At 42.3% G+C, this 25431-nt stretch overlaps 1 protein-coding gene across 1 annotated transcript; it reads left to right on the top strand.

Annotated features, from left to right (window-relative positions):
• Window positions 1-150: 150 nt before the first annotated feature.
• LOC310635137 (thioredoxin) lies at window positions 151-24917 on the top strand. The gene is made up of 5 exons (XM_083353782.1): window positions 151-456; window positions 11701-11805; window positions 17012-17071; window positions 22196-22261; window positions 24708-24917. Exons 1-5 carry the CDS (start codon window positions 433-435, stop codon window positions 24768-24770), a joined length of 318 nt encoding a protein of 105 aa, XP_083209908.1. The 5' UTR covers window positions 151-432; the 3' UTR covers window positions 24771-24917.
• The last annotated feature ends 514 nt before the right edge of the window (window positions 24918-25431 follow it).

Below are 25431 nucleotides of genomic sequence, written 5' to 3'. Positions count from 1 at the left end.
GTCGAAAACTACTTTTTTTTGGGGGGGGGGCAAGCGAGGGGGTGAGGAAAGGCCCGTGCGCGTGCGCAAATCGCCTCCGCCCAGCGGCGGCGCGCCTGCGCAGAACGTTTTCCTGGGCTGGCGTCCGCACTACATAAGAAGATGCGGGAAGGCGGTGCTAATGAGAACGAGCCTGCAGCCATTGAGGAGGAGGAGAAGAAGGAGGCGGCGGCACTACTACTACTACCACCACCACCACCGCTACCAGCAGTAGCACCACCACCCGCAAGCGAAGCACCACCACCCGAAGCACCACCCGCAAGCGAAGCACCACCACTACCCGTCGAGACAGCAGCAGCAGCAGCGGCGGCGGCGCCAGAAGCGGAGGCGGCGGCGGCGGCGGCGGCGGAGGAAGAAGATAGCATTACAAGCGAGCAATCCGAGGCTGCCACGATGGTGAAGATCGTAGGGGACCTGGTAAGGGAGGAGGCTTCATTCATTGACCCTAGTAGGCCTCTCGGCGGACGGAGGGGAGACACACACACACCCCCATGTTGGATAAGGCGCAGAGCAGGATCGCCCTGCGCTTCCGGAGTCTTTCCCCAGCCGTCCCGGAGGCCGTTCGCGGGAGAGGTGGCTGCAGCCCCGGAGCGCCGCGTGTTGACCGGTTCTCGTCCCTTTGGGAGGGCGGGCTTCGGGGAAGGGCCACCCCCGTCTTGGTACCCGCCAGAGGCGTGGAGGCTACCGTGCCTCCAACGCCCCACCGTAGTAGAGTGGAGCTGGAAGGGGACCTTGGAGGTCTTCTAGTCCAACCCTTCGGCTCAAGCCATACCAGTTCAGCCAAGTCTCTCCTTACAAAACCTTGTTGGGGGCAATTAAGCTGACTTTGTAATAATGCCGCTTGGGGTGTGTGTGAAAGCCCTAACAAGCAGGCATATACATAGAATGAAGGCTACTGCTAAGTTTGTAAGCCGCCCTGAGTCTTCGGAGAAGGGCGGGATATAAATGGAATTAAAATAATAATAGTAAAAAAATAAACATCTGGAGCCAGGCGGGTTCCACTGCCGAATTGCCCTGGCCGATAGGAAGTTGCTCCTTAATTCCTGGTGGCTTCTCTCCTTGATGAAGTTTCCCTCCGCCGTTTCTTGCCCTGCCTTCCGGTGCTCTGGGAAATGGTGCTGGGCAATGCCGGAGCCCATGTCCCGTGGCAGCATAGAGGTTGGGCAGGGCGCGCCTCTTCCAGCTTCTCTGCCGTTTCCCGAAAATTTGCCCTGGAGGCGCCTTCTGTTGAATCGGCGTCTGGCTGAGCGCCCGCGGGCAAAATCCTCCCCTCTGGCTGGGTTTGAACCGAGCTTTGCTTTCCCCGACTCGATTCCCCTTGGGGGGGGCTCGCTTCGCCCCCCCCTCCCCCGTCCTGCCAGCAAATCGTCGGCGGTGGGCTCTGCGGCGTTCCTTTTAGGCCAGGGGTCTTCAAACCTGGCCTTTTGATGACTTGTGGACTTCAATTCCCAGAATTCCTCAGCCAGGCGTGCCTGGCTGAGGAATTCTGGGAGTTGAAGTCCACAAGTCATCAAAGGGTCAAGTTTGAAGACCCCTGTTTCAGGCTTTTGCGAGAGCGGGCAGGCTGGTTTAGCCAGAAACGACTCGCTGTTCTTGGCCTTTCGATGTTTATTTTTCTTAAAAACGAAAAAAAAACCTACTCCACCCCAACCCGTGGGATTTTCCTTCCCTCTTTGGAAATGCAATGCTGCGAACACGTCGGAAGGCCCACCTTAAAGTAAATAAGACTTAAACCTAGGTAAGGTGTAGGGAGGGCAGCTTTAAATGGGAATTGGGAAATTCCAGAAATAAATATTTCATAGTTGACTTAAAATTATATGAGCTTGTGTGTGTGTGTGTGGTTATTTTAGTTTCCAACGTTGTGCACTGTTAGCCAATTGCCTGATTGAAACCCTCCTTTCTTGCAACAGAGTTTTAACCTACCCACTGCTCAGGAAGACAGATAAGGAAATTGCAAGAGAAAAGTCGATTTTTGTAGTCCAGAGATGAGTGGATCTCTACTAAGTTATAGAGGGTCTCTTGTATGTGCTTGTTGGTCTCTTGGAGATTTTTTTTTCTGTCTCTGTATCTGCTTGGGAACCTTTGGCTGTTCAGAAGTTACTGACCTATAATTCTTGGTACCCTTTTCCATTGGATGGATTTGCTTTGAAGTTCAGTGACTTTCTGTGGGGTGCAGGTTCCTTATCCCTATTCTTGAAAACATGTACCTCGTTACTTAATATAACCCTGGCTTGCAAGATAAGTGGAACTGGATGTACCTTTGGAAGACTTGAAAGACTAGGTTAAGGAAATGGGGTTAGGTTTTCCTAGAGAATATCTGTGTGGACATTAAGAGTCCACACCAACTAGATAATCTAGCACGTCATCAGGAGTCTGGCTTGTTTGGGCTTAGTTTGTTGTCTCTTGCAAGATTGTAGCCTCTTGTGGAAGCAGAAAACAACAACCCCAAACCATGTAGGGTACTCCTATGTTCAACTTGAGTCATCAGATGAAGCAGATTGTTTTCAGGACTTTACCATCTTGGCTAATACTGTATATGTGTTTCTTTCTCTGCCTTCCTGATAACTATGACACACCTTTGCAAACTAGGAAATCACTTTTGATAGCATGACTTGAATTTTAACTAGTTGGTGATCTACTTTCATTATTATAGTCTGGAAGCCATGTCTTCTTGTCTATTATGATAATACACACCTTATAAACATAGATAGATTCATGTTCAGTACTATGCCAAAATGAACCTTTTTTTTTGTCTTTACCCCTATTCTTCATGTTGCATCTCTCTTCCTATTCCTCTTGCTACTCCAGAATCTTAAAATCTGGTAGTGTGGCTAGCTTTGGGATTTAATTTTATTCACCGGGGCAAAAAAAAAAAAACTTACTACGACCTGTTTTTCCTTTCCCTCTCCCACTAATCTGTGGGATTGTTTGCCCAGCATTTGTGAATGAGTCATATTTTCATGAGAAACTTTTACATGCTGTAAAGGTTGCTGACTAATGTAGTGTTGAAGGATTAGGGCAATGGGAGTTGGAGTTGAAAGGGAATAGGAGAAGATTAACTTTCCGCAATTTGACTTTCTCAGAGGAAAATTTGTTTTCCTGATTCAGAGTGTTGTGTGCCTGCAACACAGTATTGTTGGTGTCAACAACATTGCTTGCTTTCTTGATTTTGGGCAGGAATTTTTCTAATGCTTCTTTGAAATATCCTAGAGTCAAACCTGCAAGCATCAGCATTGTGTTCTGCCAGTACACCAGTCCATGAGTATTGAATTATCTTTTCAAACAGCATGATCAAGAGCATAAGGTTGAGAGGGGCTGACCAAGGCATTTTGTCTTACACTCTTGTTCAGAAATGATTCTTATGAAAATATTCTCAGGTGGGTACCAGCATTTATAGCTCCATCTGATGAAGGAGAAGGATTAATGAACCAGGTAAACTGGTAAGATCACCTGAGGTGACAGTAGAAGCAGGATCTTTTTGGCTTGTGGTTTTGCATTAAGCTTTCTGTAATACGTGGTGATTTAGGAATACATGCTAAATATATGGTGTCCTACAGTATTGAAATGTCAACAAGAATCCAGCCAAAAACCAAGATGTACCATTTTCCTTAGTCTGTTGGTTCATTATCTTGATCTTTGGACTATTTTTTTTCCTCCTGAAAAATATTGCTACTTGATTTATTCTCATAACTAATGAACTGTTCTTGGCATCTTGAATAAACTAAAATCTGTCGAAATTCGCTGTTGTTGTTTGCTATATAGTCAGGTTAAATATATAAAAGCAGTCTTGTATATTTATATATTATATTACATATATATGTGTGTATGGCTTTCTCGGAGAAGGCCAATCCTGAGCAAATTTGCAGCAGGGACTGTCATATCAGATCTTTTTGTTTTATTTGCTAAAACAAGATTTGCAGAAGGCCATCCCTGTTGGGTTAGATTTTCAGTGTCCCTCTTTTGATGGAGTATTCAGGTTAACCCTTTCTGCTGTGTATTGCATTATTATTACTACATTCTGTATGTAACATGGAATGGCATCATTTCTTGTTCCTGTCAGCTTTTCAGATATGTTTGCCATCCAGAGTCTGAAAGATTAGAGTAGGGTAAAAGCTGACAGGTCTGTCCTGTTTGTACATCTATTTATCCATCTTCCCACACCAGATCCTGGCCTCCACAAATATTAAGTGTGCCCCAAGAATCAAATGATCACCTATCTCTGGTATTTAGGAATACTAGTTTGGGAAGGTTAAACTCGAGGAGCTACACTTGGCTGTATTTGATGATTATATCTTGTTTGAATTCCTTTCTCTTGCAGCTAATTCTAGGAGTTACACACCCAGCACATCAGGCAACACATGCCTTCATCTGGAGGGCATCAGGTTGGAAAAAGCTTCAAATTAAGCTTTCAATAAGCTAAAATTTGCTGGGTGTTCCTGCCCCTTTCCTGTAAAATTATTATTCTGAGCGTCTTATAAATTATCTTTGGGAAGGATCAGCCTAGTTACTACATTAATGCTGCACCTCCTTTCTCCTGGTTTGTTTAATGATCAGAACGGCTTGTAATTTGGGGACCAAGCTTTTATAATTATACATTTCTAAAAGAGGCGTTCCCACTAGACAAACTAAAGTTGCTAATTGAAACATGTTCTGCTCTTCAAAGGACTGGCACCATGAGTTTTTAGAAACTGTTGAGAAACTTAGCCATGTGGCTAAATTTGGTGGAATTCCCCAGATCGAGAGCAGTGTGCACAGATGGTCAACGCATCTGGCATTTGATGTCTGTACTGTTATGAGTAGGGAAACGTCTCATCTTAACCACAGGTGAGATGTGAGGGGGTAGTTTGTGGAACAGAAATTCTCAAAACCAGAGTGATTTGCCAGATTGAGGGAAAGTACGGTACTGCTAGCTGACTGAGCATTCGGAAGTGGTAACAGGAAATGCCCATGCTGGGCATAGTCTACATCAGGAAATTCGGGTGTTAAACTTAAAAGGGAACGTCTTATTCAGACACTTTGTTGGTATGGAAGGGCTATGAAGTTGGGCAGTCGAGGTAAAGAGGTTTCAAATATGGTATTTATGTCCTTGGTCAGATGTTTCTGGAGACCATCAGTTCTGTCATAGATGCACCGTGTAGCCTCAGATAAGGAATTTTTGCCTTATCCGTTAAGAAGGGGGAAAGGTGGCCAGCCACATGTGGTTCTAAGAACAGTTTTAGGATCCTCCTTCATTGACTTTCCTTGGCAGCTGGGAATTCTCTTTGAAAATCACATTAGCTGGGGAATTCTGGGAGTTGAAGTCCACACCCATTTTAAAGTTGCCATGGTTGCAAAGCATTGGCCTACCCCATATGTTGATTGTGGTATGTGTTGCAACCCCCATCTAGGTATCTCCAATCAGGACAGTGGTCCTGGGTGAGAAAAGTAGAAGCTGCAAACCTGAGGGCTAAGAATCAGTTTGCCTTATTCTACACAATTGTTACAATAGTGTATCTTGGACATAGTTACAGTTTTTTTCCCCATGCAGGTTAGAAGGATTTACTGTTAGTGTTGCTTTTTTTTTGCCTTCTAAACTGCAGATACAAGGATACCGATATAAAAAATCAGCTTTGTGTTATCATTTTGAAATGGGTAATAAGGGAATTAATATTTGATGCAGGTACATACTGTTCAGCCAGCAACAAATGGCAGATGCCAGTGTGTACCTTCAGCTAAACATTCATAACCCTTAATGGGAAAGTTGGCTGGGAAGACAATGTTTCCAGCCCTAAATATTGAGTTTAATATGCGAAAATGATGCAGCATTCCTTTAAGCGTCTTTTTCTTCCACAACGGTTTAAAAAAAAAAGAAAGACAAACCCCTTCAGTTTATTTGTTCTGTTCTGTTCTCCTTATGTGACCCATTTTAATTGGGCACCACAAAACCTGGGCTGTAGGGGGAAAAAAGTCATTTTTCCAGCTGTTGATCTGAACTAAGTCAGGCAGTGGTGTCAGTTTATAGAGACCATTGGCCATCTGATCTAAGACAATATTTGCAAGTGGGAAAAAGCTGAAGGGAAGGTCTTAGTTCCGGGGTCTTCAAACGTGGCCCTTTTATGACTTGTAGACTTCAATTCCCAGCATTCCTCAGCCAGGCACACTGGCTGAGGAATGCTGGGAGTTGAAGTCCACAAGTCATAAAAGGGCCAGGTTTGAAGACCCCTGTCTTATGTGTTTATGCCTTGTTGTTTTTTGCTCAGGCCGCAATTCAGGGTAATTTCTGGAATTCTCTCTTGCCACTTCTTGTGAATGAGGAAGCGCTCAGTCAATTGGTAAACAAACTTTCCAAGTCCACTTTGGTTATCTGTCTTGTTCATAGTTCTTAGTCTAAACATAAACACCCCATCATCCATGCAACTACAGGCAGTCCTCGAGTTACGACCAAAATTCCTTAAATTTCTGTTGCTAACTGAGACATTTGTTAAGTGAGCTTTGGCCCATTTTACAACTTTGGTTGCCCCAGTTGTTACACGAATCACTGCAGGTGTTAAGTTAGCCACACTGTTAAGTAAATATGGCTCCTCTGTTGGCGTTGCTTGCCAAGGGTCATAAAAGGGATCACATGACCCCGGGACACTGAAACCGTCATAAATATGAGTCACGTGACCATGGGGATGCTGCAACAGTTGAAAGTGTGAAAAAACAGTCATAAGTCACTTTTTCCAGTGCCGTTGTAGCTTTGAATGGTCACTAAATGAACTGTTATAAATTGAGGACCATCTGTGTCTGGTTTTAAGCACTGAGGTCCTGTGCTCCCAACGGGGAGCAGGAGGGTATCACGAAGTTTGACCTAGTTTGGGAGCCAGTTCCATTTTTCCCCCTATTGCACGGACCTTTTTATACTCTTAAGTCCAGTAAGAATATTTTTAAGGAGCAAACAAGAAGTAGCAGGAAATACATTATCCATTTACCGTAAAACCAGTTCATGACCCTCATGGTTGTTTTTTTTCCAAACACAAACTTGAAAGGTAGAACTTTAAAATGTTTCACATTCTTTCTTCCTAACAGTCCTGTTATACTGAGCAGCAATCCTGCTGATTCAGGTTAGGATTGAATTGAATGCGCTTGGCTTCTACCTAACCTTAAGCTAGAAAAATCAGAGTATGATGCCAGAAATTTGGAAATAGAAACCTGCATCTGAAAACCAGAAGTATCTGCAGCAAAATTGTCAGGTGGGTTGGGTTGCAATGCTGCACCGACTTGCAACACGGTAAATGGAATAAGAATTGGATTTCAGATTAATATGAAAGCATGGCAACCAATATTGGTGCTCCTTTTAAGCTAGCCTATGGCTTGCTAACTTATCAGAGTAAAAGTCATGGTTTGCTTCAGTACACAGTGTAATGGGCTGAAGTGCACTCAACATCTGAAGCCAAAACCAGAGTACATTACAGCTTTAAGATGATGTAAAAGTTGTTAGCTAGTCCTCTTGCTATATATAGATTATATTACAAGTAGTTCTCATTTACCAACTTTTCATTCAATGATTGTTCAGAGTTAGAATGCCACTGAAAAGGGAGACTTACGACCAGTGGTGGGATTCAGCCAGTTCGCACCACTTCGGCAAAACCGGTAGCTAATTTTTTTGTTGCCCAGGTCCAGAATGGACTTCCGGAAGCAGCATCCACGCAGAGAACCGATTGTTCACATATTTGAATCCCACCACTGCTTACGACCATTCTTTGACGTAGCCATTGCAGTGTCCCCCGCAGTCATGTGACTGTGACTTGGGCACTTGGCGACCGATTCATGTTTACAGTAGTTGTAGTGTGCTTGGTCACATGATCACATCAAGCTTCCAACAAGCAAGGGAGAAGCTGGCAGGAAGCCACAAACTGCAGTGATGTGACATTGCACTTCACAATGCTGGGTGATTTGCCAACAGCCTGAACTGCTTTTATGAAGTCGGTTGGGTCGTGTAATATTTTGCTTTATGATTGTATCACTTAGTAGTGGGCTTGCCAGTCCAAATTAAGCAAGGACTACCTGTATGCACAATATCAGTCAGTGGACACACTAAATACAGGTTGGATTATTATTCCCAAGATGCTATAAAGGGCATCCTTTTATCCTCTGAATAAGAGAAGCTTGCAAATGATGTTCAGGGTGGATGAGCTGTAACGTATAATGGGGCAAACTTTTAAGTTGCAAAAGGCTTTTCAATGGGCTGCATGATATGACAATTACATTAATAAATACTCAACCAAATGATTGATTGCTGGGCCATTTTTTTTTACTATTCTCTATGGACTCAGAACCCCAACACACCATCAAAATTGGCTGTAAGGTACAACAGAATGGTTTCCTAGCTTTCTACACCAGCTTGCCCATTCAATGGCAGAAGTTACCAGGATGCTAAAAAGGTCAAGTTGCCAACTTAGTCCTCAAAGTTGCACCAATTGTTAGCATCCCAGAAAGTCCCTTGGCCTCTTTGCTACAGCCGCAGCGTCTTGTTTGCCATTTGTGAACTTCACTTCCAGCTTCTGATGGGCTGGGGAAGTAGTGAGTAAGTCACAAGTTGTGGTTACATGAGGTCAAACCTACCAAACCAGAGTGGTTTGCTAAATGACTGCAACAACAACAACAAAAAAGCAATGTTGTAAGTCAGGCACGATCGCAAGATGTCTCGCTTTAGGACAGCATTCTTTAGTGATGGTGTTTCTGGTCCCAAGTGTGGATGTTAAGTGAGGATTACTTTTTATTCTGCCGATGATGCCAGTAGAAATCTTCAGTCTTTGGCAATTGCAGAACACGATAAGCCGGATAGAAGGCCAAAAACCAGCTTCTTCTTCTTCCTAAATGAATATGATGTAGATCAGGGGTATCAAACTTGCGACGTCATGTGACGTATCAGACCTTTTCCCCCATTACCGGCAATGGGGTGGGCGCGGTTTTGTCGTGATGCGTCCTGCCCGCAGGCCGGCAGTTTGACACCCCTGATGTAAATCAAACTAAAGTATTTTTGCTAACATTGATGAGTTGAATAGTTGATTTAAAAGAAATTTTTGTTAAACCACTAACCCGGGGTAGTGTAGGATGGGTCTGCAACACTGACAACTTTAAGACTTGTGGGGAATTCTGGGAACTGAAGTCCACAAGTCTTAAAGTTGTCAAGGTTGCAGTTCCCTGGTATAGGACATCCAACAATGGCTTATTTGTGCCCCTGCTGATAAATTGGCTGCTTGGATGACTTGAAATGGCAGGCTTTCCTTCATTACAATCTTTCCTCTTTTTGTTTTTGCCAAAGCCCAAATAATTTGAGGAAACAAAATCTTGAGCTTTGTGGGGACGCAGCTAGGACGTGATCCACAAGGCGACAGTAGTATACCAACTTAAAAACGTGGGAAAGCGTATGAAATGCAAAGTGCAAACACTTAGCCCTTTGGAATGCAACCGCAAACGTTGGTTCATCCTTGAACGCGTCTTGAAAGTTACATGTTGATTTTCAGGCAGATAAAATAGGAAATCCGGCATGCTGGTTCTCTGACTGGATTGTATTAAGTTTCACCCCAGCTGCTGATTCTACAGGGAGAAAATATTAAGTTAACCAACCCCAGCACTAACATAATTTTAATTGCTGTTAATAACTGCAACTTCAAAGAGCGGCTCTTCCAGCTTTCTAAAGGACCTGGGGGAGAAAAAAAGAACCCTTTTAAGAACCATTTTGAGAAATTTCAAGAGGAAGGAGGTAGGCCAGTTTCAAAAAGTAGAGCAAGATGGGAAAGACTGGGATGTGTACATTCTATGATTGAGAGGCAGTTTGGTCCAGTGGTTAAGGCATCCGGTTAGAAAGCAGGAGACCATGAGTTCAACTCCCATCTATCCCTGAAAGCCAGTGACTTTGGGCCGGTCACATTCTCTTAGCCCAACCCACCTCACAGGGTTGTTGTTGTGGGGACAATAAGGAGGAAGGCGTGTTGGCAGGATATGAATCAATAAATGGGGGGGGATGAAGCTGCCCTGATGGCACAGTCAAGCTAAGCATGCAGCAACATGCATTTTAATCAGGTTATTTATTAATTGGGCGCCCTGGTATGCATGGGCAAAGAGCAGTGGCTACAGTTTGAACAGCGGACGCTTCCAATAACCCAGTGCAGAGGTTGACAGACGAAAGAAACCGGGATACAGTGGGGGAAAAGAGCAAAACTACACGGACCTCGCCGGTTCTAGACACGAACCAAAAGGTGGACGGCAGAATACGGAAGATTCTGCTCACAGGCTACTGTTGACTAACCCCCCTCCCCCCCCCCCGCTCAGAATGTTTAGTCAGATTAACTTGACGGGCAGGTTCAATCTGGAAAAGCTGGTGTGCGGGTCCAAGAAATTTGAGAGAATATTGCGAAGGCTTCCTTCCTTGAGATGCGAAGGAATGCTGAAGGTCTTAAGTTTCAGAACAAGAGTCGAGCGTTTTGGCATCCTCAACTGTTGTGCAACAACTCTCCGTTCCAGTGGGGAGGGAGGGAGACGAAGTGGGGATTTCGGCAGCTCTGGCTGTTCAGATAACATTTGTCGGAGATTATTTTTTTTCCTCTCCCCCATTTTCCAGGCTTTTGAATCATTCTGTATTTTTCTCCTTCCTCCCTCCCTCCCTCCCTCCCTCCCTCCCTCCCTTCCTCTGCGCTTGGAAACCTCTCCCTTTCCCCTCAGCACGGATGGCTCAGGAATTCTGGGACTTGAAGTCCACCAGTCATAAAAGAGCCAAGGTTGCCTACCCCTGTTCCAAAGGCTGCTATGCACTGATCGATAGTCTTTGATGATTAAAATAATAGTGGAAATCAACTTGATCTTTTACTGTGTTTTTATTTTTTTTAAGGGCCATTGTTTTTGTGTATTTATGATGGTAAAGTGCTAGGGATGTTTAGATTCTGACAGTATAGAGATACGGTAAGTAAATAAACAATTGGATTATTTTTTCCCTTTTGGACTATTAAGTTTTCATAGATTACAAAGCTGAACTAATAATGCATATGCTTCAATTATGGCAGGCGTGTTTATCCTGCCATTTTCTAATTATCTGCTCCCTACCAGAAAAAGAGACTCCTTTTTTCAATCCTTTGAGTAGTCCTTGATTTACAACTATTCGTTTAGTGACCCTTCAAAGTTACAACGGATGAGAAAAAAGCGACGTGTGACTATTTTTCACACTTACGATCGTTGCAGCATCCCCATGTTCACAAAATTCAGACACTTGACAACTGACTCATATTTATGACGTCGCCGAGTCACGTGATCACCTTTTGACAAGCCACGTCAAGGGGGAAACCAGATTCACTTAACAGCTATGTTAACCAACTTAACCACTGCAGCAATTCATTTACCAACTGTGGCAAAAAAAGGTCGCAAAATAGAGTAAAACTCAACTGTTTCACTTAGGAACAAAAATTTTGGACTCGATTGTGTTTGTAAGTCGAGGAATACTTGCACTTCATCTTGAATGGTGTTTTTTTTTTAAATGTACATTGGGTTGTGATTGGAAGGTGACATAGAAAATCTCCCTGCGGGTTTGAAAGCCCTGAAGAACATTATGTTAAACGCGTTTCAGGAAAGATGTAATGCATTGGGGTAAGGAAGTATTTTATTGCTTCTTTAAAATGCTCTTGACTCTTCCCCCCCCCCCCCCAGACTGAATTCCGAGCTGAGATGTCAAATGCTGGGAACAAGCTGGTAGTCGTTGACTTCTCTGCCACATGGTGTGGGCCATGCAAAATGATCAAGCCCTTCTTCCATGTAAGTACTTTGGATTCCTTCAATATTTGGTTTAATGTAAAGTACGAAGAAAGCAGGATGTTATATATTGTTCTGTCCCAGCCTACGTGAGTCCTTGTTATGCTCACAAGGAGAATCCCCTCTTCCAACAAGCAGGCAGAAACTGCAGGAAAAACCCAAACCCCTTTTATTATTCACAGACCTGAGTCAGTGTCCAAGGCAAACAAACACAGTTCACAGAAACTTGATCCTCAACACGAACGGTTGTCTTCAGCAACCAGCACCTCCCACACCTTCCCTTTTATAATTCAGCCAGGGCGTGGCTTCCTAATGCCTTCTCCTTTGCCTTTGGAGCCGCCCCATTGCATTCATCTGTCCTTCTCTCTTTTCTTGCCAGCGTTTTCGTGCATCCTGAATATTTCCCAGCTGTGCTTCATCACTGTCCAACTCAGACTCCCAGCACAGCTGTGTCTCAGCCTGAGCGCAAGTAGAGGGGCCAGGCTCCTTGTCAGACTGTAAGTCTTGGAGCTCCTCAGAGCCTTCCTCTAACTAATGTCAGTCCAGGCCCCTCCTCTTCCTCATCTGATTCCTCAGACTCAGCTGCTGGATCCACTGGCTGGCGAGGAATCACAGCCTATATGGGGATTCCTTAGAAACCAAGTTTACATGAAAGAGATGCGTAAGGATTCTTGAACCTTAGAGGGGTTGAAATATTTATGTGCCTCTGCTCATGCTTACCTTGGGAAATTTGTGCTTTCATGAAAAGAGGGTTCTTATCTTTTCCATGCTGTCAGTGGCAACAGCACTGATACATAGAAACAATGGCACCTGTCAGTCAACAGGAAAACTTTACTTTGTTTTATTTTGTTTCTCAGGCTCTCATTGTCATGCCATTCCAATCATAATTTTTTCCTTAATTCAGATTAAAACCATCATTATCATCATCATAACCATCATATCCTGGGCTATTACTATCCTATTAATGTTCTATTAAAGGTCCTATTAATGTCCCTTGGAACGATGTGAAAGATGCTGTGAGTGATCAAAACCATTGGAAAACACTTCTTGCCCCACATGCCCTCCACAGATTAAAACAATAGTATAGCAATAAATGACAAATCAGTAAAATATAATTTCCAGAGTAATGCCGCATCTGCATTATGGCACACCCTAAGAACATAAACATATGTGCACGTTCCAGATGTTTCAGTATTTGTCAAGTACTGAAGATGTTAGCAAAAAATAAGTAATGGGGAAGGAACGTTCTCTTACAAGAATTAAACCACGTTACATTGCTACAGTCTTGCGACAGAGTTACAATTAACAGATGGTACAAACCACAGATTGGAAGGCTGAATTTTATACATATATATATATATATATATATATATATATATATATATATATATATATATATATATATATATATATATATATATATATATATATATATATGTTTAAGTATTTGTCAAGGCTTTTTTGAATGGACCTTGCTAATTAACTCTTTCATTCCTGTTTTGGCCCGGCTCAGGGCTTATCCACAGGAACTAGTCAACTTATGACAGCTCATTATTTGTGCAAATTATTCAAATTGTTAATAAAGAATTTGGGAGGCTAAGATGATCATTTCGAACTCTTTATGTTCTCATCAGTTAGTCATACCCTTTATCTGAGATTCGAACCTGGGCTGATTATATATCAGGCAGTGTTTTAACCTCCTGAGCCACGGGTTCCTTCTCTCTTATATTAGCTGGAAGGCAAGGCAAATGTATGTTTAAGTATTTGTCAAGGCTTTTTTGAATGGACCTTGCTAATTAACTCTTTCATTCCTGTTTTGGCCCGGCTCAGGGCTTATCCACAGGAACTAGTCAACTTATGACAGCTCATTATTTGTGCAAATTATTCAAATTGCTAATAAAGAATTTGGGAGGCTAAGATGATCATTTCGAACTCTTTATGTTCTCATCAGTTAGTCATACCCTTTATCTGAGATTCGAACCCGGGCTGATTATATATCAGGCAGTGTTTTAACCTCCTGAGCCACGGGTTCCTTCTCTCTTATATTAGCTGGAAGGCAAGGCAAATGTATGTTTAAGTATTTGTCAAGGCTTTTTTGAATGGACCTTGCTAATTAACTCTTTCATTCCTGTTTTGGCCCGGCTCAGGGCTTATCCACAGGAACTAGTCAACTTATGACAGCTCATTATTTGTGCAAATTATTCAAATTGCTAATAAAGAATTTGGGAGGCTAAGATGATCATTTCGAACTCTTTATTCGAATCTCAGATAAAGGGTATGACTAACTGATGAGAACATAAAGAGTTCGAAATGATCATCTTAGCTTCCCAAATTCTTTATTAGCAATTTGAATAATTTGCATATATATATATATATATATATATATATATATATATATATATATATATATATATAGAGAGAGAGAGAGAGAGAGAGAGAGAGAGAGAGGGGGGGGGGGAGGCGCGATGGCTCAGTGGGTTAAGACGCTGAGCTTGTCGATCAGAAAGTCAGCATTTTGGCGGGTCGAATCCCGAGTGCCGTGTAACAGAGTGAGCGCCTGTTACTCGTCCCAGCTTCTGCCAACCTAGCAGTTCGAAAGCACATAAAAATGCAAGTAGACAAATAGGGACCACTACGGTGGGAAGGTAACACCGTTCCGTGCGCCTTTGGCATCTAGTCATGCCGGCCACATGACCACGGAGACGTCCTCCACTTAGCTATTAACCCTAATATTTACAAGTTATTTACTTATATGTGCCTAATGATATAAGTGACAATACTTAGGTTACAATAGCTTATCTCTTAGTTAAAGACCAGATATAATTATTTTATTCTTTTAACCTTTTGTCACTTCTAAAAAAAGTTGTTCCAAATCTTAGCAAAGCTCTTGTATATCCAGAAGAGAAAACAAATATCCAAAGAAATGTCATAATTTAATATTTCTTCATCTTCTTTAAGGAATAAGGCATCCATCAGATCCATTTTCATTACATTGATATCCCCATTCAAATTAATTTCATAGATGCCCATTGCAGCTCATTTTTGTTTTACAACTTCATTAGAACATGGTCTTTCAGCTTTATCAAACATTTTATCAATTCTGTCCCAAAGCGTGGCTGAGAGGTATTTAAAAGTTTACACTATCAATTTCTGTTCCATTTTTGTTATGCCCCTGCTGCAGCATCCAGCATTCAAGCTTATTATAAAAAAAAACCCTAAAGCTATCTCCATTTTCCCATGAGAAAATACCTCCTAAATAATTCAGAAGTGTAATTCTGAATCCTCTGGCCCCTTAATCCATTGTAAAGTTTCCAAAATCTGTGTACTAGTCATCCTTTTTCTACAGTCAAAAAACCCCCCAAACCATGTATCTTTTAAAAAGTCATCATATTTGCACCATCGTCTTTTAAGGAGGCAGAAATTGGTGTGAGAGACCTTGCCAGTTCAAAGGTCTGAATCACTTCAATATACAATTTTTAAAATCCCAAAAAGTGATTAAGATGTAAGGCATGGTTGAGCCTAATGTCCATAATGGCTGTTTTGTGAGCATGAGCTTGATGTAATCCTGATTCCCAGCCACGCCGCTCATAAGCTGACCCAAAAAATGGCATTTCCCACAGTCTGTTCATGAGGATAGCCTGTCCAGTGTCATATGGATGATCTCAGCTATCCAACATCTAGCCACAATTCCGGTTGCAAAAGCTGTCTTGCTAGCTACCAAAATCCAACAAGACATCAACTCGCCGAGGTAGGAAGTCAGCATTAAGGACTGGAAATTCTGCTCCTTTTACCAGCGCTTCATGTCTGTTTACTTCACATTCAGCCCTATATTATTCTCCACTCTCCAGTCCTTACACCTCAGTAGTTTTTGCTGTAATTAAATTAGCCTTGCGCTTGTTCCCTTATACTGAGTTGTTTATGTTTTGTTTCTCAGGCCTTATCAGTGTGTAGGAGGATTGCTCTTACAATTAACTTGTGGCTGGCTGACTGCCTGACAACAGCTGTCTGCATTTTGGGGAACTGTGAGGCTACTCCTTACTCAGCTGTGGTAGCTTAAGTGTCTCCTTGATCAGATCCATTTAGTTTCACCTCATCCAGACACAATTGGCTACTTCTTTAGTTCTCCCAATTTAATTTATTTTCTCTCTTCCACATCCTCCACACCCTGTGTCTTCAGAGTTTCTCATATATATATGAGTGTGTGTGTGTGTGTGTGTACACACACACACACATATCCTTGCAGTTCAAACGTGGTCCTTTATTTTCTTAAAGTCCACGAGTTCTTAAAACCACGAGAAAGGAAAACTCACAGCAATATCTGAGTTTCTACTTCCACAGTCTGCAGATTAATTCGGTCTCGGAATAGAGATTATAGATTTGATGATTTAATCAAGGTTAGATATTATCTGAGACGAGTAAGATAAAGCACATAGAGAGCAAGACTAACCAGCCCCACAAGTTTTGAAAACATTGTTTACATACCATGTTCGAAATAAGGTGGGGACTGAAATGCTGGGGAAAAACGTAAGCAGCACTGCAGCATCTGAAACGTTATGGAGATGAGCTTCACTCTTGCTCATAACTCACTGTGCTCCATTGTTCTGGCTAGCAATATGAAGTGGAGAGAAAGCAAGAGGGTCTCTGTTCAGTAGCCTCTTTTAGGTAAGGAGCAATATTCCCTCCCTCCCTCCTGTGTGTGTGTGGGTGTGGGTGTGGGTGTGGGTGTGTTGCAATGTAATAAAGTTGGCTGCAAAGCTTTTTTGATTTTGCTGGCCTTGCTGAAGGTAAAGATCTGCTTGGGCAGTTGACCTTAGCTGCTGCAAAAATCTTGAGTGGGTGCATTCCTTCTCTGGGACACAAACATCTGCAATCTGTTTCCTTTCAAAAATGAACAAATCCATAACAATTGGCAGTGTACTTATAAGAGCCAGTATAATAGAATTAATAGTTGATGGCCTCTTTCGTATCCTGGTTGTGGATAGAGATGGATTCTTTCTCCTGAGGTGGAAATGTACACCATGGCCAACAGTAAGATATGTTGGATGAGAAGTTCAGGAACATCTAGTAAAGCCCAGAGATATGTGTTAATCAGTTGTTTAAAATGTAAGCTCCATGTGCCTAATAAGGGATAATATTATTAAGTGCTAATTGAGATCAGCAAGCATACTTTTTATTCAACAGATTTTTTTTTCTTCTTCTTTGACAACAGAGCATGGTTGAAAAATATCCAGATGTGGTCTTCATTGAAATTGATGTGGATGATGCTCAGGTAAGTTATATATTCTCATAAAATCTTTGAATTCATATAACTTGTAGTTATGTAAGACTGGTTCGTTAGGGAAACTATACAAACTGCAGTATGTTCTGACTAATGAAGATGAAAACTGGACTTCTTTATTTAAATATTCCAGTAAAACTTTTGGAAGTACTCAGCTTTTGGGGGGATGAGAAAGGTTTTTTGTTTTTTTTATGGCACAAAGTGAACTTGTCATTGTAATTTGGCTGCAGAGGAATTTATATGCGGTCAACAGAAAATGTCTTCAACGCAGTGAAAAAAAATGCGCAGACTTCAGTTTTCTGTGTGAATAGTGTTGATGGAACATAAAAGAGATTTAGTTCTCTTTTTCCAGTTTCGGTGGAGACGTACATGGAAACACTAGAGGAGAACAATCTCTGATAGCAGAAGATCTGTAGCATGGGTCTTCAAACTCGGTCCTTTTATGACTCATGGACTTCAACTCCCAGAATTTCTCAGCCAGGCATGCTGGCTGAGGAATTCTGGGAGTTGAAGTCCATGAGTCATAAAAGGGCCGAGTTTGAAGACCCCTGATCTATAGTATGAATAGGGAGCCAGTCACCAGTCAGAATTTGTTACCTGAGATTATCATTGATCAGGCTAGTTCACAGGTCTGCAACCCGCGGCTCCGGAGCCGCATGCAGCTCTTTCAGCCGTCTCCTGCGGCTCCCGGTCCTCTGCCGTGTGCAGTCCAAAAAAAAAAAGTGGGACTAAAAAAGTTCAACCAATCAATTCAAATATGCAGGGTAGGTGCATATCTCGCCTTGACTCCACTCTTCAGTGAAACCCTGTTCTGCGCATGCGCACATGTACGTGCATGCGCACACATTTTTTGCGGCTCCCAGTTTTTCCTTTTGTGAGGGAACCGGTTCCGAGTGGCTCTTTCACTGTTTCAGGTTGCTGACCCCTGGGCTAGTTAAAACTGCTAGGATCTGGAGTTTTGTTACATCTGGAAGATGCTGTGAGTTGTAGTTGCACTTACTTGTATTCTGCACTTTACAGAAAAAATATTCCAGTAAAACCTTTGGAAGAACTCAGCTTTTGGGGGGATGAGAAAGGTTTTTATATAGCACAAAGTGAACTTGTCATTGTAATTTGGCTGCAGAGGAATTTATATGCGGTCAACAGAAAATGTCTTCAACGCAGTGAAAAAAAATGCGCAGACTTCAGTTTTCTGTGTGAATAGAGATTTCGTTCTCTTTTTCAGTTTTGGTGGCGAAGTACATGGACACACTAGAGGAGAACAATCTCTGATAGCAGATCTATAGTATGAATAGGGAGCCAGTCACCAGTCAGAATTTGTTACCTGAGATTATCATTGATCAGGCTAGTTAAAACTGCTAGGATCTGGAGTTTTGTTACATCTGGAAGATGCTGTGAGTTTAGTTGCACTTGCTTGTATTCTGCACTTTACAGAAAACACAAATGACCTCTAATTACAACACGTTGCTCCTAAGGTCTCATCAGAAGTTGCATATTTTTCCCCAAATATGCAGCTCATGCATGAACACAGTACAAAAATTAATAAAGTGGGGCATAGCAAAGGACATGGAAATACAAAGGCAAATCATTGAACAGTGTAAACACCAAGCAAGCATGAAATAGAGTCCTGCTATAAAAGGCTAGAGGTGCCCACTTCACAGTCTTCACTTGGTGTAAGTTTCAGAACTGCAGAACAGTTACAACTACAACCATTTCTCCAGTGACCATTTGAAGTTACTGCCCATTGATTGAATGGTAGTTATGACTAATCCTTGGTGTCCCAGCACCCCAGCCCTTGGCAGTTGGTTCAAATTTATGATCAGTTGCAGCACCCCACAGTCGAATCATCACCATTTACAGCCTTCCCTGCTGGCTTCCCCAGAAAGTCAGTGGGGAAGCCGACAGGAAAGGCTGCAAGACCCTAGAACAGACATGTCAAACTTGCGATGTCACACAACGTGTCAGGACGGTTTTGCCATTGCCGGCAATGGGGTGGGCGTGGCTGCCAGATGACGCATCCATCCTGTGGGCTGGCAGTTTGACACCCCTGCCCTAGAATAAGTCTCTCCCACCCATACATGCTACCCCACCCATTTTGGCAGAGGCCCATGCCATACCTCTTGTGCACCTTCCCCAATCTTCCCTCGTATAACCTTCCCCAATTCAGCCCCAGACAACACTCAGCAGCAGCCACTTACCTGCCTGTCATCCTGGGTTCCTTCCGGTTTTTCCCCACTGTCATCTTTGTGGGAAGTCATCAGGAAGTTCCCTTGCCTAACAACCATGGGATTCAGTTAACAATGGTAACCAGGACTGAAGGGATCGCCATTTCTAAGTGATGCAGTCGTGCTTTTTGACTGCTTCTTTTAGAGATGGAATTTTGTCCTCATTGACGTCATAAGTTGAGGAAAACCCACGTATGTTTTAAACAGCGGCAGCTTAGTAGCGCCTTGGTGGAGCACTGGGCTAATGCCTCTTTAAGTAACACCAGCTGCCTGCAATTAGTGCAGGTTTGAGTCCCACCAGGCTCAAGGTTGACTCAGCCTTCCATCCTTCCGAGGTAGGTAAAATGAGGACCCAGATTGTTGGGGGCAATAAGCTGACTTTGTAATAATGCCGCTTCGGGGGGGGGGGGCAAAAGCCCTAATAAGCAGGCATATACATAGAATGAAGGCTACTGCTAAGCACATTGATTTGTGCTTAGATTGTAAGCCGCCCTGAGTCTTCGGAGAAGGGCGGGATATAAATGGGATTAAAAAAAAACTGTGTATTTTTAATCATTTGCTTTAAAAACTTGAAATATGACTTCTCTCTTTCAAAACACAGAAACCAAGCCATTTGTTTCAATATCTCTTCTTAAGTAGCTCAACTGTCAAACAAAGGCCTAGGTGCCGTAGATTAAATGTTGAAATATGACATATATTACAAACATATGGAATACGATGTAAAGCCACTCCCTTTGAAAGGTGAAATAGGAAGATTTAGCCAGCTTTCTGAATTGTCCAAAGACAAGCCAGAACTGTAGGCAGCTTTTATCAAGTTTTGTTGAACAAGTCACACTCAACAGTGCATTAAGCCATTCTGGATGGATCCACATGACATAACAAGCCAAAACTGAACATATTATAATTTAGCAAGAAGGCTTCTAGTGTGCGTATTGTACATAAACTGCATTGGGAAGCCTGATATTAAATCAGTAGCGTATTTGAATGATCATTGTCTTGTCAAGCAAGTTGATTTAGAAAAGTGGCATGTGAAACCAATTTTCCCAAGTGTGCTTTTTTTAGATAAATGAATCCGACTCACTTGAAATAAAGTACGACTTCGTTTTTGATGTCTTGATAGTGAGGTATTTGGCAGTGATTTAAGTTGTGTAAAATGAAGTATGGCTTTGCCCTAAATATAAAGCAGAGTGATAATTAAACTTCATTTTACATAACTTGGAAGCAAGAAAGGCCATCAGAAGTAATTAGCTTTTATTAGCTTGATGAGTAAACAGTACTGCCTATACTTAAAATTACACATAATAGTGTGTGCAATTGGCTTTTAACAAAGCCCTTAACATGCACAGATGACATCTAAATTAACTGCTGGAGTAGAGAAAGCTACATTTGCTTCCCTCAGGTGGAATGAAAATGGATGGGAATGTGTTTTTTTTTTAGTTTTAGTAAACTTTTTTTTTTTAATTAAAGGAGCGTTCTCACATTTGACACATGTTACATGACCATTTGTAATTAATCATCTTGAAATTGCAGCATTCCTTTCACAACAAAGGATGGCTTCAGATAGCTTGGCGTTGCCTAGGAACTCTTTATTAGGGAATCCTTCAAGTTGTAGTTTGGTTAATGCTGTCAGAATAACATAAGAGTCCACAAACCTATTCTGGTAAGAAGGAGTTTATTAGAAAATTTGGCCTGGGACCTCCCAAGATTCTTGGCGTTTTCCAGTCATTCATAAGACAAATTACAGAAATATACAGCAGGTAAAAAAATGCCCTGGAGAGTATGTGATAAGAGGAATTCTGATAGGTTTTCAGAGGCTTATAAGTAGGTAAGGTAAGTGCAGTAAACTCAGTATTCTTCTTAAGGTATAACCTTAAGATGGTAATAACCTTCTGATATCCAGAATTATAATTTCCATAAGTCTTATTCACACCGTTGAAAATTCTAAATGTGTGATGTTGTATATGCTGAAAGCAGCAAGAATACTTTACGCAGAAAAAACGGTTACTTTTGATTCCCGGAACTGATCAATGGCTGCAAAAGTTGAGAGACTTTAGCAGAGATAGGTTTGATGTTATAGAAATGACTAGCACAGGGGTGTCAAACTTAATTTCATTGAGGGCCGCATCAGCATTGCGGTTGCCCTTAGGGGGCCGGGTGGGTATGGCCAGGATGGGCGTGGCCAGCTCTACATCGTTCGCATGAAGGGTGCCTGTGGGGGCCTGGGCAGGAGTGGGACAGATCTGAGGGTCTCTGGCAGAAGGAGGGTCTCTGGGCCAGGGCCAAGGCAGTGGGGGCCCTTCCCTCACTGTTTCCAGGATGGCTTCGTGGGCCGCATGAAACCATTTCACGGGCCGGATCCGGCCCCCAGGCCTTGTGTTTGACATGTCTGGACTAGCATATATTATTAATATAAAAGTAAAAAGTTGAGTTCTGTATCAACTACCTTATTCTACTGCACCAAAAAGGAGTCGAAGGTAAACACCTTTTTTTTTCTTTTCCCTTCTGACCTGCACTTTTTTCTTTTCCCACCTTTCCATTATCAGTTATTTCTCTTCTTCCTATGTTTCATATTTTAAATTTTGATAAACCAATAAAGTTTGTTACCCAAAAAGAATTCTTCAAAGTGCGAGTATCTGGAAGTTACCAGGTTTCTTACCTCACTAGAACTTGTTTCACTTTTCTTAGCCTCAAAAATGCTCAAGAGGAAAATATCCACCAAATATGATTCATTTTGATACAGAGTTTTTTTCTCTTTTCATCTCTGCAAGACACCGATACTGCATTTTGCGGCGCGTGAATAACAGAATGGGAAAGAATTCTGGGGTGCAAATGATTCTGCTCACGCACCGTGTCACACTGAGGGGAGTAACCTTTTTTTCATCTCTTCCAGGATGTGGCCTCTCACTGTGATGTGAAATGCATGCCGACATTCCAGTTCTACAAAAATAACGAAAAGGTATCTGCTCTCAGATTTCCGGCAAAACATAAGTCGATCTTGAATGCTTTACTTGCAGAGGGATCTAAGTGCGTTCTCCCCTTTAAAAGATTTAGTTTGAAATCTGTTACAGGGCTACTACATTCATCCTGTCCAAGCCTCCCTGTGTACAGGTAGTCCTCAATTTACAACAGTTCATCTAGTGACCGTTGAAAGTTACAACGGCACCAAAAATAGTGACTTCTAATGGCCATTTTTCAGACTTGCGACCGTTGCGGCATCCCCACGGTCACGTGATTTACATTCGGATGCTTGACAACTGACTCGCATTTATGACAGTTGCAGTGTCCCAGGTGACACTCTTGCGACCTTCTGACGAGCAAAGTTAATGAGGAAAGCAGATTCACTTAACAACCCTGATACTAATTTAACAACTGGCGTGACTCGCTTAACAAACGTGGCAAGAAACGGTTGTAAAATGGGGCAAAACTCAACACATTTCTCACTCAGCAATGTGTGTGTGTGTGTGTGTGTGTGTGTGTGTGTTTTAAGTGTTAAGTATTTTAGAATACAACTGTGGTGGGTCTTATTACAGGTGGGGATGAGACAGCATATAGGGCGGAGGTACAAAAACTATCCATATGGTGTAGTAACAACAACTTGCACCTAAACATCAGCAAGACGAAAGAGATGGTGTTAGACTTCCGGAGAAAAAAAGAGGAACCTGCCCCACTTTACATCGGGGAGGACTGTGTAGAGAGAGTTCCCTCCTTTAAATTTCTGGGAGTCTACCTCTGTGAAGATCTGACCTGGAAAGTTAACACAACCCAGGTGGCTAGAAAGGCCCAACAGAGGCTTCACTTTCTTAGGATCTTGCGGAAGAACAGGGTAGAACAACAGCTAATGACCCTCTTTTACCGGTCTACCATAGAGAGCGTCCTCTCGTATGGTATTGTGGTTTGGTATGCCGGTCTGACAGCCGCGGATAGGAAAGTATTACAGAGGGTAGTGAGCACAGCACAAGACATTGTGGGCTGTTCCCTGACACCACTGGATGACATCGCCAGGGCTCGTTGCCTTGGAAGAGTGAGGAAGATTCTCAGGGATGACTCACACCCTGGACGGTATCTTTTTACTCTCCTACCATCCGGTAGGAGATATAGGAATATAGCCAGCCGTACCAACAGGCTGAAGAACAGCTTTTATCCGTGGGCTGTTAGGCTTTTGAATGGGATGTAATCTTATGCAGAGTTGACTTGGGAGGCCGGTGTGTGGTGTAGTTGGTTCACATAGTGTGGTGGGATGGAGGGTTTGTTGTCACTGTGTGTTGGGGGGAGAGAGCACAGGGGGAGGCTCAGCTAATCTCAATGTACACATGTTGTACTTTGACAATAAAGGTTTATTTATTTATTTATAATACCTTGCTAGGCCCCAAACATGGGACAAATATTATTGCCTGTTTCAGCCTAACCCAAGACCATCCACAGGCTGTAGTCACAACAGTGACAGCTCATATTTGTGTAAAAAAATTTTTGATTGCTCCCTTTAATTCTTTGTTAGCAATCAAAAAAAATTACATTCATACATACACACACACACACATATACATATACATATACATATATATGTGTGTGTGTGTGTGTGTGTGTGTGTGTGTAAATTACTAACAAAGAATTAAGGGAGACTGAAATTCTTTGTTAGTAATTTACACAAATATATGAGCTGTCCGGTGTGACTACTGCCTGTTCGATGGCCTTCAAGATAGGCTGAAAACAGGAAATAAAGATTTGCCCCATGTTTGGGGCCTTTGACTACCTGTACTTTGTTTCCCATGAGTTCTAGATGAGGTTTAAATATGGAGCAAGAGATATGCTTTTGTTTTAATACTAATATAGTATCTTTAAGCAGGCTTGGGAATTAGGCCACAAAATCTAGTAACCTTGGGTTTCGGGAACGAAGAACGAAATATATGCTGCCATCCTGTTCAAAAAGCAATTGTCCCCTAGTAGGTCCTAGGAAGAGTTACTTTTTCCAGAGCAGCCCCTGCTCTCTAAAATAACCTTTCCCTCTGGAATCTGGCAGATCACCACTCCGCATTCCAGAAAGCTATAAAGAATTGTTTTTTCCCCAAATGTTAGGATATGGTGAGATTGGAGTCTGGGGATTAAGATGTTAGATGGTTTGGTGCACGATGGTTGGCAGAAGATTTGGGGTTTTGTTATAGTGAACTGCCCAGAGTTGTGCTTCATAATATGGGTGATTATAAGTCTCTTAAGTACTATATACTTTAGAAAATTACATCCATGGTAAAACTGCTCCAGGAAGGAAGTCATTCAGAAGCAGTGTTCACTTCCTTTGTTCATCATTGCATGGAATCAACATGAAATAATCATCTAACATTGACAATATCTGTTAACAGAGGGACGACTCTTCAAGTAAAAAGGCTTAAACTTTGTCTGTATTTCAGGTGCATGAGTTTTCTGGAGCAAATAAAGAAAAGCTGGAAGAAGCCATTAAGAAGTATATGTAACGAAAGGTTCTTGATTCATGACTGACTGTTAAATTATAGCCTTTTCTACATAAGACATTGATCAAGTTAGAATATGTATTCAAATACACATTGACCAGTCTGCAAATGAAGATAATAAAATATATATATATATATATAAGGTTCTTCTGTGTCTTGCTTGAACTCACAGCGTGCCAGTTCAACTTAATGAGTAGCGGCCCTGCTACTCAAGTTTGCCTTCAAGGGCTTGTGACGGTCTCTGGGGGTGAGTGGGATGGGTGCGTGCGTGGCTATGTTGACACTTGTCCTACCTTAGCCCTTCCCAGGAGAAGTCTGGCTTTGAAAAAGAAGTCCCAAAGGTGCTTTTTTTTTTCAACTGGACTTTCTTGTTGTTTTTCTTTGAAAATTGTCACTTCTTCAGTTCTGAAGAAGACTGAAGAAGCTTCTTGGATGAGAAGCAAAATGTTTCCAAAGGGAAAAAAAATGAGAAAGTCCAGGTGCCTTTTGGAAAAAAAGCATCTTTGGGACACGTACGGCCTAGACCAGGGGTAGGCAACCTTGGCTGTTTTATGACTCGTGGACTTCAACTCCCAGAATTCTTGAGCCAGTTTACCTAAGCTGGCTCAGGAATTCTGGGAGTTGAAGTCCACGAGTCATAAAAGAGCCAAGGTTGCCTACCCTG

Source organism: Vipera ursinii, assembly GCF_947247035.1.
Source record: "Vipera ursinii genome assembly, chromosome: 2".
Classification (NCBI taxonomy): Eukaryota; Metazoa; Chordata; class Lepidosauria; order Squamata; family Viperidae; genus Vipera; species Vipera ursinii.
This window is presented reverse-complemented; position numbering and strand designations above follow the sequence as displayed.

Coding starts and splice junctions, on each gene's coding strand:
- LOC310635137 (XM_083353782.1), top strand. CDS start 433: ATGGTGAAGATCGTAGGGGACCTG. Junction 457..11,700: donor TGAAGATCGTAGGGGACCTG/GTAAGGGAGGAG, acceptor CCCCCCCCCCAG/ACTGAATTCCGAGCTGAGAT. Junction 11,806..17,011: donor TGATCAAGCCCTTCTTCCAT/GTAAGTACTTTG, acceptor CTTTGACAACAG/AGCATGGTTGAAAAATATCC.